The following is a 14,467-nucleotide window of genomic DNA, read 5'->3' as shown; positions in this document are numbered from 1 at the left end:
AATGGAAATGCGAAAACACTTCATTAGCGGTGCCATTGCCACTAATGAGGCAACATCGCTTTACGACGTGTTTACTTTGTCGCCCGGCCACTTCGAGTTCGAACTTTGAACCCTGCAGTGCCACAAAGTGCATCGAATGGCAGTCGATCGACATTATCTTAGCTTTATTGTGTGCCTACATCAATGAAATCAAAGATAAAGCGTTGCAAATCGCCAGCAACTTAATTCAAAATTGGCACCACGATTGCTTAGTTTCTTAATTGATTTCGAGATGCCTGAGGCCATAAATCAAGATCAGAGAAATTAAAGTTAGGTGATCGAAAATTGGTCACAGTACCAAGTATTCAATACTTAAAATTAGAGGGGTGATAACTACATAAATCCATGTTCCTTTTCTATAATTTTAAAGAAATAAAATTTTCTTCATGATTTTTGCGAAAAATTTAAATAAAATAAAGTGTCCAGGTTTAAATGCCAATCGATTGGAATTTTAATAACGAGTTCAGAAAGGTATGACAATCCATACTTTGAATCAGTATTTGCTTTGTTATAGCGAAAAAACGGGTTTGGTTTTTTTTTGGAAATTTGCGATTTCAGTTTTTGACAAAAATTTGAATTTTTTCTTTTGGTTTTTTTGCTGTAACTTGGCCAAAAATGGTCCTACACCAAAAATTCATACTGTTTTGAACAGATAACAAAATTTGCTATAAGTCCATAAAACTTTCCGTGTAATTTTGAAAAAATAAAATTTTCGCCAATTTTTAATTTTTTTATAAGGGGGTACCCCATGATTTTTTGCGAAAAATTAAAAATGAATAAATTGTCAAGGTTTAAATGCCAATCGTTAGGAAATTTAATAACGAGTTCAGAAAGGTATGACAATCCATACTTTGAATTAGTATTTGCTTTGTTATAGCGAAAAAACTGCAACGTTTTAGCGAAAAAACGGGTTTGGTTTTTTTTTGGAAATTTGCGATTTCAGTTTTTGACAAAAATTGGAATTTTTTCTTTTGGTTTTTTTGCTGTAACTTGGCCAAAAATGGTCCTACACCAAAAATTCATACTGTTTTGAACAGATAACAAAATTTGCTATACGTCCATAAAACTTTCCGTGTAATTTTGAAAAAATAAAATTTTCGCCAATTTTTAATTTTTTTATAAGGGGGTACCCCATGATTTTTTGCGAAAAATTAAAAATGAATAAATTGTCAAGGTTTAAATGCCAATCGTTAGGAAATTTAATAACGAGTTCAGAAAGGTATGACAATCCATACTTTGAATTAGTATTTGCTTTGTTATAGCGAAAAAACTGCAACGTTTTAGCGAAAAAACGGGTTTGGTTTTTTTTTTGGAAATTTGCGATTTCAGTTTTTGAAAAAAATTGGAATTTTTTCTTTTGGTTTTTTGCTGTAACTTGGCCAAAAATGGTCCTACACCAAAAATTCATACTGTTTTGAACAGATAACAAAATTTGCTATAAATCCATAAAACTTTCCGTGTAATTTTGGAAAAATAAAATTTTCGCCAATTTTTAATTTTTTTATAAGGGGGTACCCCATGATTTTTTGCGAAAAATTAAAAATGAATAAATTGTCAAGGTTTAAATGCCAATCGTTAGGAAATTTAATAACGAGTTCAGAAAGGTATGACAATCCATACTTTGAATCAGTATTTGCTTTGTTATAGCGAAAAAACGGGTTTGGTTTTTTTTTGGAAATTTGCGATTTCAGTTTTTGACAAAAATTTGAATTTTTTCTTTTGGTTTTTTTGCTGTAACTTGGCCAAAAATGGTCCTACACCAAAAATTCATACTGTTTTGAACAGATAACAAAATTTGCTATAAATCCATAAAACTTTCCGTGTAATTTTGGAAAAATAAAATTTTCGCCAATTTTTAATTTTTTTATAAGGGGGTACCCCATGATTTTTTGCGAAAAATTAAAAATGAATAAATTGTCAAGGTTTAAATGCCAATCGTTAGGAAATTTAATAACGAGTTCAGAAAGGTATGACAATCCATACTTTGAATTAGTATTTGCTTTGTTATAGCGAAAAAACTGCAACGTTTTAGCGAAAAAACGGGTTTGGTTTTTTTTTGGAAATTTGCGATTTCAGTTTTTGACAAAAATTTGAATTTTTTCTTTTGGTTTTTTTGCTGTAACTTGGCCAAAAATGGTCCTACACCAAAAATTCATACTGTTTTGAACAGATAACAAAATTTGCTATAAGTCCATAAAACTTTCCGTGTAATTTTGGAAAAATAAAATTTTCGCCAATTTTTAATTTTTTTATAAGGGGGTACCCCATGATTTTTTGCGAAAAATTAAAAATGAATAAATTGTCAAGGTTAAAATGCCAATCGTTAGGAAATTTAATAACGAGTTCAGAAAGGTATGACAATCCATACTTTGAATTAGTATTTGCTTTGTTATAGCGAAAAAACTGCAACGTTTTAGCGAAAAAACGGGTTTGGTTTTTTTTTGGAAATTTGCGATTTCAGTTTTTGACAAAAATTGGAATTTTTTCTTTTGGTTTTTTTGCTGTAACTTGGCCAAAAATGGTCCTACACCAAAAATTCATACTGTTTTGAACAGATAACAAAATTTGCTATAAGTCCATAAAACTTTCCGTGTAATTTTGAAAAAATAAAATTTTCGCCAATTTTTAATTTTTTTATAAGGGGGTACCCCATGATTTTTTGCGAAAAATTAAAAATGAATAAATTGTCAAGGTTTAAATGCCAATCGTTAGGAAATTTAATAACGAGTTCAGAAAGGTATGACAATCCATACTTTGAATTAGTATTTGCTTTGTTATAGCGAAAAAACTGCAACGTTTTAGCGAAAAAACGGGTTTGGTTTTTTTTTGGAAATTTGCGATTTCAGTTTTTGACAAAAATTTGAATTTTTTCTTTTGGTTTTTTTGCTGTAACTTGGCCAAAAATGGTCCTACACCAAAAATTCATACTGTTTTGAACAGATAACAAAATTTGCTATAAATCCATAAAACTTTCCGTGTAATTTTGGAAAAATAAAATTTTCGCCAATTTTTAATTTTTTTATAAGGGGGTACCCCATGATTTTTTGCGAAAAATTAAAAATGAATAAATTGTCAAGGTTTAAATGCCAATCGTTAGGAAATTTAATAACGAGTTCAGAAAGGTATGACAATCCATACTTTGAATTAGTATTTGCTTTGTTATAGCGAAAAAACTGCAACGTTTTAGCGAAAAAACGGGTTTGGTTTTTTTTTGGAAATTTGCGATTTCAGTTTTTGACAAAAATTTGAATTTTTTCTTTTGGTTTTTTTGCTGTAACTTGGCCAAAAATGGTCCTACACCAAAAATTCATACTGTTTTGAACAGATAACAAAATTTGCTATAAGTCCATAAAACTTTCCGTGTAATTTTGGAAAAATAAAATTTTCGCCAATTTTTAATTTTTTTATAAGGGGGTACCCCATGATTTTTTGCGAAAAATTAAAAATGAATAAATTGTCAAGGTTTAAATGCCAATCGTTAGGAAATTTAATAACGAGTTCAGAAAGGTATGACAATCCATACTTTGAATTAGTATTTGCTTTGTTATAGCGAAAAAACTGCAACGTTTTAGCGAAAAAACGGGTTTGGTTTTTTTTTGGAAATTTGCGATTTCAGTTTTTGACAAAAATTTGAATTTTTTCTTTTGGTTTTTTTGCTGTAACTTGGCCAAAAATGGTCCTACACCAAAAATTCATACTGTTTTGAACAGATAACAAAATTTGCTATAAGTCCATAAAACTTTCCGTGTAATTTTGAAAAAATAAAATTTTCGCCAATTTTTAATTTTTTTATAAGGGGGTACCCCATGATTTTTTGCGAAAAATTAAAAATGAATAAATTGTCAAGGTTTAAATGCCAATCGTTAGGAAATTTAATAACGAGTTCAGAAAGGTATGACAATCCATACTTTGAATTAGTATTTGCTTTGTTATAGCGAAAAAACTGCAACGTTTTAGCGAAAAAACGGGTTTGGTTTTTTTTTGGAAATTTGCGATTTCAGTTTTTGACAAAAATTGGAATTTTTTCTTTTGGTTTTTTTGCTGTAACTTGGCCAAAAATGGTCCTACACCAAAAATTCATACTGTTTTGAACAGATAACAAAATTTGCTATACGTCCATAAAACTTTCCGTGTAATTTTGAAAAAATAAAATTTTCGCCAATTTTTAATTTTTTTATAAGGGGGTACCCCATGATTTTTTGCGAAAAATTAAAAATGAATAAATTGTCAAGGTTTAAATGCCAATCGTTAGGAAATTTAATAACGAGTTCAGAAAGGTATGACAATCCATACTTTGAATTAGTATTTGCTTTGTTATAGCGAAAAAACTGCAACGTTTTAGCGAAAAAACGGGTTTGGTTTTTTTTTTGGAAATTTGCGATTTCAGTTTTTGAAAAAAATTGGAATTTTTTCTTTTGGTTTTTTGCTGTAACTTGGCCAAAAATGGTCCTACACCAAAAATTCATACTGTTTTGAACAGATAACAAAATTTGCTATAAATCCATAAAACTTTCCGTGTAATTTTGGAAAAATAAAATTTTCGCCAATTTTTAATTTTTTTATAAGGGGGTACCCCATGATTTTTTGCGAAAAATTAAAAATGAATAAATTGTCAAGGTTTAAATGCCAATCGTTAGGAAATTTAATAACGAGTTCAGAAAGGTATGACAATCCATACTTTGAATCAGTATTTGCTTTGTTATAGCGAAAAAACGGGTTTGGTTTTTTTTTGGAAATTTGCGATTTCAGTTTTTGACAAAAATTTGAATTTTTTCTTTTGGTTTTTTTGCTGTAACTTGGCCAAAAATGGTCCTACACCAAAAATTCATACTGTTTTGAACAGATAACAAAATTTGCTATAAGTCCATAAAACTTTCCGTGTAATTTTGAAAAAATAAAATTTTCGCCAATTTTTAATTTTTTTATAAGGGGGTACCCCATGATTTTTTGCGAAAAATTAAAAATGAATAAATTGTCAAGGTTTAAATGCCAATCGTTAGGAAATTTAATAACGAGTTCAGAAAGGTATGACAATCCATACTTTGAATTAGTATTTGCTTTGTTATAGCGAAAAAACTGCAACGTTTTAGCGAAAAAACGGGTTTGGTTTTTTTTTGGAAATTTGCGATTTCAGTTTTTGACAAAAATTGGAATTTTTTCTTTTGGTTTTTTTGCTGTAACTTGGCCAAAAATGGTCCTACACCAAAAATTCATACTGTTTTGAACAGATAACAAAATTTGCTATACGTCCATAAAACTTTCCGTGTAATTTTGAAAAAATAAAATTTTCGCCAATTTTTAATTTTTTTATAAGGGGGTACCCCATGATTTTTTGCGAAAAATTAAAAATGAATAAATTGTCAAGGTTTAAATGCCAATCGTTAGGAAATTTAATAACGAGTTCAGAAAGGTATGACAATCCATACTTTGAATTAGTATTTGCTTTGTTATAGCGAAAAAACTGCAACGTTTTAGCGAAAAAACGGGTTTGGTTTTTTTTTTGGAAATTTGCGATTTCAGTTTTTGAAAAAAATTGGAATTTTTTCTTTTGGTTTTTTGCTGTAACTTGGCCAAAAATGGTCCTACACCAAAAATTCATACTGTTTTGAACAGATAACAAAATTTGCTATAAATCCATAAAACTTTCCGTGTAATTTTGGAAAAATAAAATTTTCGCCAATTTTTAATTTTTTTATAAGGGGGTACCCCATGATTTTTTGCGAAAAATTAAAAATGAATAAATTGTCAAGGTTTAAATGCCAATCGTTAGGAAATTTAATAACGAGTTCAGAAAGGTATGACAATCCATACTTTGAATCAGTATTTGCTTTGTTATAGCGAAAAAACGGGTTTGGTTTTTTTTTGGAAATTTGCGATTTCAGTTTTTGACAAAAATTTGAATTTTTTCTTTTGGTTTTTTTGCTGTAACTTGGCCAAAAATGGTCCTACACCAAAAATTCATACTGTTTTGAACAGATAACAAAATTTGCTATAAATCCATAAAACTTTCCGTGTAATTTTGGAAAAATAAAATTTTCGCCAATTTTTAATTTTTTTATAAGGGGGTACCCCATGATTTTTTGCGAAAAATTAAAAATGAATAAATTGTCAAGGTTTAAATGCCAATCGTTAGGAAATTTAATAACGAGTTCAGAAAGGTATGACAATCCATACTTTGAATCAGTATTTGCTTTGTTATAGCGAAAAAACTGCAACGTTTTAGCGAAAAAACGGGTTTGGTTTTTTTTTGGAAATTCGCGATTTCAGTTTTTGACAAAAATTGGAATTTTTCTTTTGGTTTTTTTGCTGTAACTTGGTATGGCAAGGTATGACAATCCATACTTTGAATCAGTATTTGCTTTGTTATAGCGAAAAAACTGCAACGTTTTAGCGAAAAAACGGGTTTGGTTTTTTTTTGGAAATTCGCGATTTCAGTTTTTGACAAAAATTGGAATTTTTCTTTTGGTTTTTTTGCTGTAACTTGGCCAAAAATGGTCCTACACCAAAAATTCATACTGTTTTGAACAGATAACAAAATTTGCTATAAATCCATAAAACTTTCCGTGTAATTTTGGAAAAATAAAATTTTCGCCAATTTTTAATTTTTTTATAAGGGGGTACCCCATGATTTTTTGCGAAAAATTAAAAATGAATAAATTGTCAAGGTTTAAATGCCAATCGTTAGGAAATTTAATAACGAGTTCAGAAAGGTATGACAATCCATACTTTGAATCAGTATTTGCTTTGTTATAGCGAAAAAACTGCAACGTTTTAGCGAAAAAACGGGTTTGGCTTTTTTTTGGAAATTCGCGATTTCAGTTTTTGACAAAAATTGGAATTTTTCTTTTGGTTTTTTTGCTGTAACTTGGCCAAAAATGGTCCTACACCAAAAATTCATACTGTTTTGAACAGATAACAAAATTTGCTATAAATCCATAAAACTTTCCGTGTAATTTTGGAAAAATAAAATTTTCGCCAATTTTTAATTTTTTTATAAGGGGGTACCCCATGATTTTTTGCGAAAAATTAAAAATGAATAAATTGTCAAGGTTTAAATGCCAATCGTTAGGAAATTTAATAACGAGTTCAGAAAGGTATGACAATCCATACTTTGAATCAGTATTTGCTTTGTTATAGCAAAAAAAACGGGTTTGGTTTTTTTTTGGAAATTTGCGATTTCAGTTTTTGACAAAAATTTGAATTTTTTCTTTTGGTTTTTTTTGCTGTAACTTGGCCAAAAATGGTCCTACACCAAAAATTCATACTGTTTTGAACAGATAACAAAATTTGCTATAAATCCATAAAACTTTCCGTGTAATTTTGGAAAAATAAAATGTTCGCCAATTTTTAATTTTTTTATAAGGGGGTACCCCATGATTTTTTGCGAAAAATTAAAAATGAATAAATTGTCAAGGTTTAAATGCCAATCGTTAGGAAATTTAATAACGAGTTCAGAAAGGTATGACAATCCATACTTTGAATCAGTATTTGCTTTGTTATAGCGAAAAAACTGCAACGTTTTAGCGAAAAAACGGGTTTGGCTTTTTTTTGGAAATTCGCGATTTCAGTTTTTGACAAAAATTGGAATTTTTCTTTTGGTTTTTTTGCTGTAACTTGGCCAAAAATGGTCCTACACCAAAAATTCATACTGTTTTGAACAGATAACAAAATTTGCTATAAATCCATAAAACTTTCCGTGTAATTTTGGAAAAATAAAATTTTCGCCAATTTTTAATTTTTTTATAAGGGGGTACCCCATGATTTTTTGCGAAAAATTAAAAATGAATAAATTGTCAAGGTTTAAATGCCAATCGTTAGGAAATTTAATAACGAGTTCAGAAAGGTATGACAATCCATACTTTGAATCAGTATTTGCTTTGTTATAGCGAAAAAACTGCAACGTTTTAGCGAAAAAACGGGTTTGGTTTTTTTTTGGAAATTCGCGATTTCAGTTTTTGACAAAAATTGGAATTTTTCTTTTGGTTTTTTTGCTGTAACTTGGTATGGCAAGGTATGACAATCCATACTTTGAATCAGTATTTGCTTTGTTATAGCGAAAAAACTGCAACGTTTTAGCGAAAAAACGGGTTTGGTTTTTTTTTGGAAATTCGCGATTTCAGTTTTTGACAAAAATTGGAATTTTTCTTTTGGTTTTTTTGCTGTAACTTGGCCAAAAATGGTCCTACACCAAAAATTCATACTGTTTTGAACAGATAACAAAATTTGCTATAAATCCATAAAACTTTCCGTGTAATTTTGGAAAAATAAAATTTTCGCCAATTTTTAATTTTTTTATAAGGGGGTACCCCATGATTTTTTGCGAAAAATTAAAAATGAATAAATTGTCAAGGTTTAAATGCCAATCGTTAGGAAATTTAATAACGAGTTCAGAAAGGTATGACAATCCATACTTTGAATCAGTATTTGCTTTGTTATAGCGAAAAAACGGGTTTGGTTTTTTTTTGGAAATTTGCGATTTCAGTTTTTGACAAAAATTTGAATTTTTTCTTTTGGTTTTTTTTGCTGTAACTTGGCCAAAAATGGTCCTACACCAAAAATTCATACTGTTTTGAACAGATAACAAAATTTGCTATAAATCCATAAAACTTTCCGTGTAATTTTGGAAAAATAAAATTTTCGCCAATTTTTAATTTTTTTATAAGGGGGTACCCCATGATTTTTTGCGAAAAATTAAAAATGAATAAATTGTCAAGGTTTAAATGCCAATCGTTAGGAAATTTAATAACGAGTTCAGAAAGGTATGACAATCCATACTTTGAATCAGTATTTGCTTTGTTATAGCGAAAAAACTGCAACGTTTTAGCGAAAAAACGGGTTTGGTTTTTTTTTGGAAATTCGCGATTTCAGTTTTTGACAAAAATTGGAATTTTTCTTTTGGTTTTTTTGCTGTAACTTGGCCAAAAATGGTCCTACACCAAAAATTCATACTGTTTTGAACAGATAACAAAATTTGCTATAAATCCATAAAACTTTCCGTGTAATTTTGGAAAAATAAAATGTTCGCCAATTTTTAATTTTTTTATAAGGGGGTACCCCATGATTTTTTGCGAAAAATTAAAAATGAATAAATTGTCAAGGTTTAAATGCCAATCGTTAGGAAATTTAATAACGAGTTCAGAAAGGTATGACAATCCATACTTTGAATCAGTATTTGCTTTGTTATAGCGAAAAAACTGCAACGTTTTAGCGAAAAAACGGGTTTGGTTTTTTTTTGGAAATTCGCAATTTCAGTTTTTGACAAAAATTTGAATTTTTCTTTTGGTTTTTTTGCTGTAACTTGGCCAAAAATGGTCCTACACCAAAAATTCATACTGTTTTGAACAGATAACAAAATTTGCTATAAATCCATAAAACTTTCCGTGTAATTTTGGAAAAATAAAATTTTCGCCAATTTTTAATTTTTTTATAAGGGGGTACCCCATGATTTTTTGCGAAAAATTAAAAATGAATAAATTGTCAAGGTTTAAATGCCAATCGTTAGGAAATTTAATAACGAGTTCAGAAAGGTATGACAATCCATACTTTGAATTAGTATTTGCTTTGTTATAGCGAAAAAACGGGTTTGGTTTTTTTTTGGAAATTTGCGATTTCAGTTTTTGACAAAAATTGGAATTTTTTCTTTTGGTTTTTTTGCTGTAACTTGGCCAAAAATGGTCCTACACCAAAAATTCATACTGTTTTGAACAGATAACAAAATTTGCTATAAGTCCATAAAACTTTCCGTGTAATTTTGAAAAAATAAAATTTTCGCCAATTTTTAATTTTTTTATAAGGGGGTACCCCATGATTTTTTGCGAAAAATTAAAAATGAATAAATTGTCAAGGTTTAAATGCCAATCGTTAGGAAATTTAATAACGAGTTCAGAAAGGTATGACAATCCATACTTTGAATCAGTATTTGCTTTGTTATAGCGAAAAAACGGGTTTGGTTTTTTTTTGGAAATTTGCGATTTCAGTTTTTGACAAAAATTTGAATTTTTTCTTTTGGTTTTTTTTGCTGTAACTTGGCCAAAAATGGTCCTACACCAAAAATTCATACTGTTTTGAACAGATAACAAAATTTGCTATAAATCCATAAAACTTTCCGTGTAATTTTGGAAAAATAAAATTTTCGCCAATTTTTAATTTTTTTATAAGGGGGTACCCCATGATTTTTTGCGAAAAATTAAAAATGAATAAATTGTCAAGGTTTAAATGCCAATCGTTAGGAAATTTAATAACGAGTTCAGAAAGGTATGACAATCCATACTTTGAATCAGTATTTGCTTTGTTATAGCGAAAAAACGGGTTTGGTTTTTTTTTGGAAATTTGCGATTTCAGTTTTTGACAAAAATTTGAATTTTTTCTTTTGGTTTTTTTTGCTGTAACTTGGCCAAAAATGGTCCTACACCAAAAATTCATACTGTTTTGAACAGATAACAAAATTTGCTATAAATCCATAAAACTTTCCGTGTAATTTTGGAAAAATAAAATTTTCGCCAATTTTTAATTTTTTTATAAGGGGGTACCCCATGATTTTTTGCGAAAAATTAAAAATGAATAAATTGTCAAGGTTTAAATGCCAATCGTTAGGAAATTTAATAACGAGTTCAGAAAGGTATGACAATCCATACTTTGAATCAGTATTTGCTTTGTTATAGCGAAAAAACTGCAACGTTTTAGCGAAAAAACGGGTTTGGTTTTTTTTTGGAAATTCGCGATTTCAGTTTTTGACAAAAATTGGAATTTTTCTTTTGGTTTTTTTGCTGTAACTTGGCCAAAAATGGTCCTACACCAAAAATTCATACTGTTTTGAACAGATAACAAAATTTGCTATAAATCCATAAAACTTTCCGTGTAATTTTGGAAAAATAAAATTTTCGCCAATTTTTAATTTTTTTATAAGGGGGTACCCCATGATTTTTTGCGAAAAATTAAAAATGAATAAATTGTCAAGGTTTAAATGCCAATCGTTAGGAAATTTAATAACGAGTTCAGAAAGGTATGACAATCCATACTTTGAATCAGTATTTGCTTTGTTATAGCGAAAAAACGGGTTTGGTTTTTTTTTGGAAATTCGCGATTTCAGTTTTTGACAAAAATTGGAATTTTTCTTTTGGTTTTTTTGCTGTAACTTGGCCAAAAATGGTCCTACACCAAAAATTCATACTGTTTTGAACAGATAACAAAATTTGCTATAAATCCATAAAACTTTCCGTGTAATTTTGGAAAAATAAAATTTTCGCCAATTTTTAATTTTTTTATAAGGGGGTACCCCATGATTTTTTGCGAAAAATTAAAAATGAATAAATTGTCAAGGTTTAAATGCCAATCGTTAGGAAATTTAATAACGAGTTCAGAAAGGTATGACAATCCATACTTTGAATTAGTATTTGCTTTGTTATAGCGAAAAAACTGCAACGTTTTAGCGAAAAAACGGGTTTGTTTTTTTTTTGGAAATTTGCGATTTCAGTTTTTGACAAAAATTTGAATTTTTCTTTTGGTTTTTTTGCTGTAACTTGGCCAAAAATGGTCCTACACCAAAAATTCATACTGTTTTGAACAGATAACAAAATTTGCTATAAATCCATAAAACTTTCCGTGTAATTTTGAAAAAATAAAATTTTCGCCAATTTTTAATTTTTTTATAAGGGGGTACCCCATGATTTTTTGCGAAAAATTAAAAATGAATAAATTGTCAAGGTTTAAATGCCAATCGTTAGGAAATTTAATAACGAGTTCAGAAAGGTATGACAATCCATACTTTGAATCAGTATTTGCTTTGTTATAGCGAAAAAACGGGTTTGGTTTTTTTTTGGAAATTTGCGATTTCAGTTTTTGACAAAAATTTGAATTTTTTCTTTTGGTTTTTTTTGCTGTAACTTGGCCAAAAATGGTCCTACACCAAAAATTCATACTGTTTTGAACAGATAACAAAATTTGCTATAAATCCATAAAACTTTCCGTGTAATTTTGGAAAAATAAAATTTTCGCCAATTTTTAATTTTTTTATAAGGGGGTACCCCATGATTTTTTGCGAAAGATTAAAAATGAATAAATTGTCAAGGTTTAAATGCCAATCGTTAGGAAATTTAATAACGAGTTCAGAAAGGTATGACAATCCATACTTTGAATCAGTATTTGCTTTGTTATAGCGAAAAAACTGCAACGTTTTAGCGAAAAAACGGGTTTGGTTTTTTTTTGGAAATTCGCGATTTCAGTTTTTGACAAAAATTGGAATTTTTCTTTTGGTTTTTTTGCTGTAACTTGGCCAAAAATGGTCCTACACCAAAAATTCATACTGTTTTGAACAGATAACAAAATTTGCTATAAATCCATAAAACTTTCCGTGTAATTTTGGAAAAATAAAATTTTCGCCAATTTTTAATTTTTTTATAAGGGGGTACCCCATGATTTTTTGCGAAAAATTAAAAATGAATAAATTGTCAAGGTTTAAATGCCAATCGTTAGGAAATTTAATAACGAGTTCAGAAAGGTATGACAATCCATACTTTGAATCAGTATTTGCTTTGTTATAGCGAAAAAACGGGTTTGGTTTTTTTTTGGAAATTTTCGATTTCAGTTTTTGACAAAAATTTGAATTTTTTCTTTTGGTTTTTTTGCTGTAACTTGGCCAAAAATGGTCCTACACCAAAAATTCATACTGTTTTGAACAGATAACAAAATTTGCTATAAATCCATAAAACTTTCCGTGTAATTTTGAAAAAATAAAATTTTTGCCAATTTTTAATTTTTTTATAAGGGGGTACCCCATGATTTTTTGCGAAAAATTAAAAATGAATAAATTGTCAAGGTTTAAATGCCAATCGTTAGGAAATTTAATAACGAGTTCAGAAAGGTATGACAATCCATACTTTGAATTAGTATTTGCTTTGTTATAGCGAAAAAACTGCAACGTTTTAGCGAAAAAACGGGTTTGGTTTTTTTTTGGAAATTTGCGATTTCAGTTTTTGACAATAATTTGAATTTTTTCTTTTGGTTTTTTTGCTGTAACTTGGCCAAAAATGGTCCTACACCAAAAATTCATACTGTTTTGAACAGATAACAAAATTTGCTATAAATCCATAAAACTTTCCGTGTAATTTTGGAAAAATAAAATTTTCGCCAATTTTTAATTTTTTTAAAAATTAAAAATGAATAAATTGTCAAGGTTTAAATGCCAATTGTTAGGAAATTTAATAACGAGTTCAGAAAGGTATGACAATCCATACTTTGAATCAATATTTTAATTGCTTCGACCAAAAAACGAATTTTTTTTTTGTGGTAAATTCGCAATTTTGGTTTGGGTCAAAAATGGGAATTTTTTCTTTTTGTATTTTTGCTATAACTTGGCCAAAAATGGCCCTACACCAAAAATACATACTGTTTTGAACAGATAATAAATTAATAATTAAATTAATAATTAAATTAATAATTATATTATTGATATTAATATAGACATAATGAAATCGGATATTTCTGGGGACTAACTCACCTGATGGCCGCTGACTGGTGGCTGGCCAGCATTCGCATGCTGCCGCCGAATCTGTGTGGCTGTTGAGTGTGACTTTGATTCTGGTGCGGATCGAGCTCCGGATCGTGAAGGTGCCTGCTCATCTGACTCATTTGGCTCATCCGGCTGGCGTGGGATCCCCGCTCCGAGTTGCACTTGGAGCCGCACAGTGAGTTCTCGCAGAAGCGACAGCACTTGTTGTAGCTGAAGGTGGAGGTGCACAGGGTGCAGAAGGAGTCCAGCTGGGATTCGGCCTCCTCGTTGGCGGAGGGAGGATCTGGATCCATTTCCAGGTGCCGTCGCATTTGAATGGTTTGTGTGCGATCCTCGTCGGAGCAAAAGTGATAGGGCTCCTCGCTCTCGGTGTCCTCTCCCTGCTCCTCCTCCTCCTCCTCCTCCTCGCCCAGGCTGCTGCCCGCACGTCCTTGGGGTGCCTCCAATCCCGGCGAGATCCCGAAGCTGCTCAGAGGGCAGGAGGGGTAGCGGGTGAGGGGAAAGGGGCGCACCTGCTGCCCGTACTTGCTGGCCATCGAGAGGTTCTCGTTGAAGTAGATCACATTGGGCGACGGCCTCTCCACTTCCCTATTCCGATCCCTATCCCGATCCCGATCCCTGCTAATGCTGAGATCATGGTATTTCCGCAGGAACGCCGCATTGCAGTCGGCGGCCGTGTATTCATGCAGTTTTTTGGGTTTTTGCGCGGGCAAGTGCTGGATATTCTGGATATTCCCCTTATTGTTGGGACTCGAATGGGTGTTGCTGTTGTTGCTGCTGCTGCTGCTGCCGTTGGAGCGCAGCAGGTCGAAGAGGCGCTGCTTGAGGTCGCGCATGGCCACATGGGCTGTAAAGGATGTAAATTAAATTCAAATTAATATTTAATGAAAACAAGTAAATTAAAGTTTGTTTATAGGTTGC

General features: G+C 30.6%; 1 protein-coding gene across 1 annotated transcript in view; it reads right to left on the bottom strand.

Moving 5' to 3' along the window:
• Positions 1–14,467, bottom strand: part of f (espin protein forked) — a 63,236-nt gene that overhangs the window by 33,280 nt on the left and 15,489 nt on the right. Inside the window, exon 2 of the mRNA XM_070218627.1 lies at positions 13,535–14,393. Coding sequence (XP_070074728.1) covers positions 13,535–14,382 — 848 coding nt within the window. The 5' untranslated portion in view covers positions 14,383–14,393. The remainder of the gene's footprint in view (positions 1–13,534; positions 14,394–14,467) is intronic.

This window comes from Drosophila takahashii, chromosome X (genome assembly GCF_030179915.1).
Source record: "Drosophila takahashii strain IR98-3 E-12201 chromosome X, DtakHiC1v2, whole genome shotgun sequence".
Taxonomy (NCBI): Eukaryota; Metazoa; Arthropoda; class Insecta; order Diptera; family Drosophilidae; genus Drosophila; species Drosophila takahashii.
The sequence above is the reverse complement of the archived record's forward strand: the minus strand, read 5'-3'. Positions and strand labels throughout refer to the sequence as shown.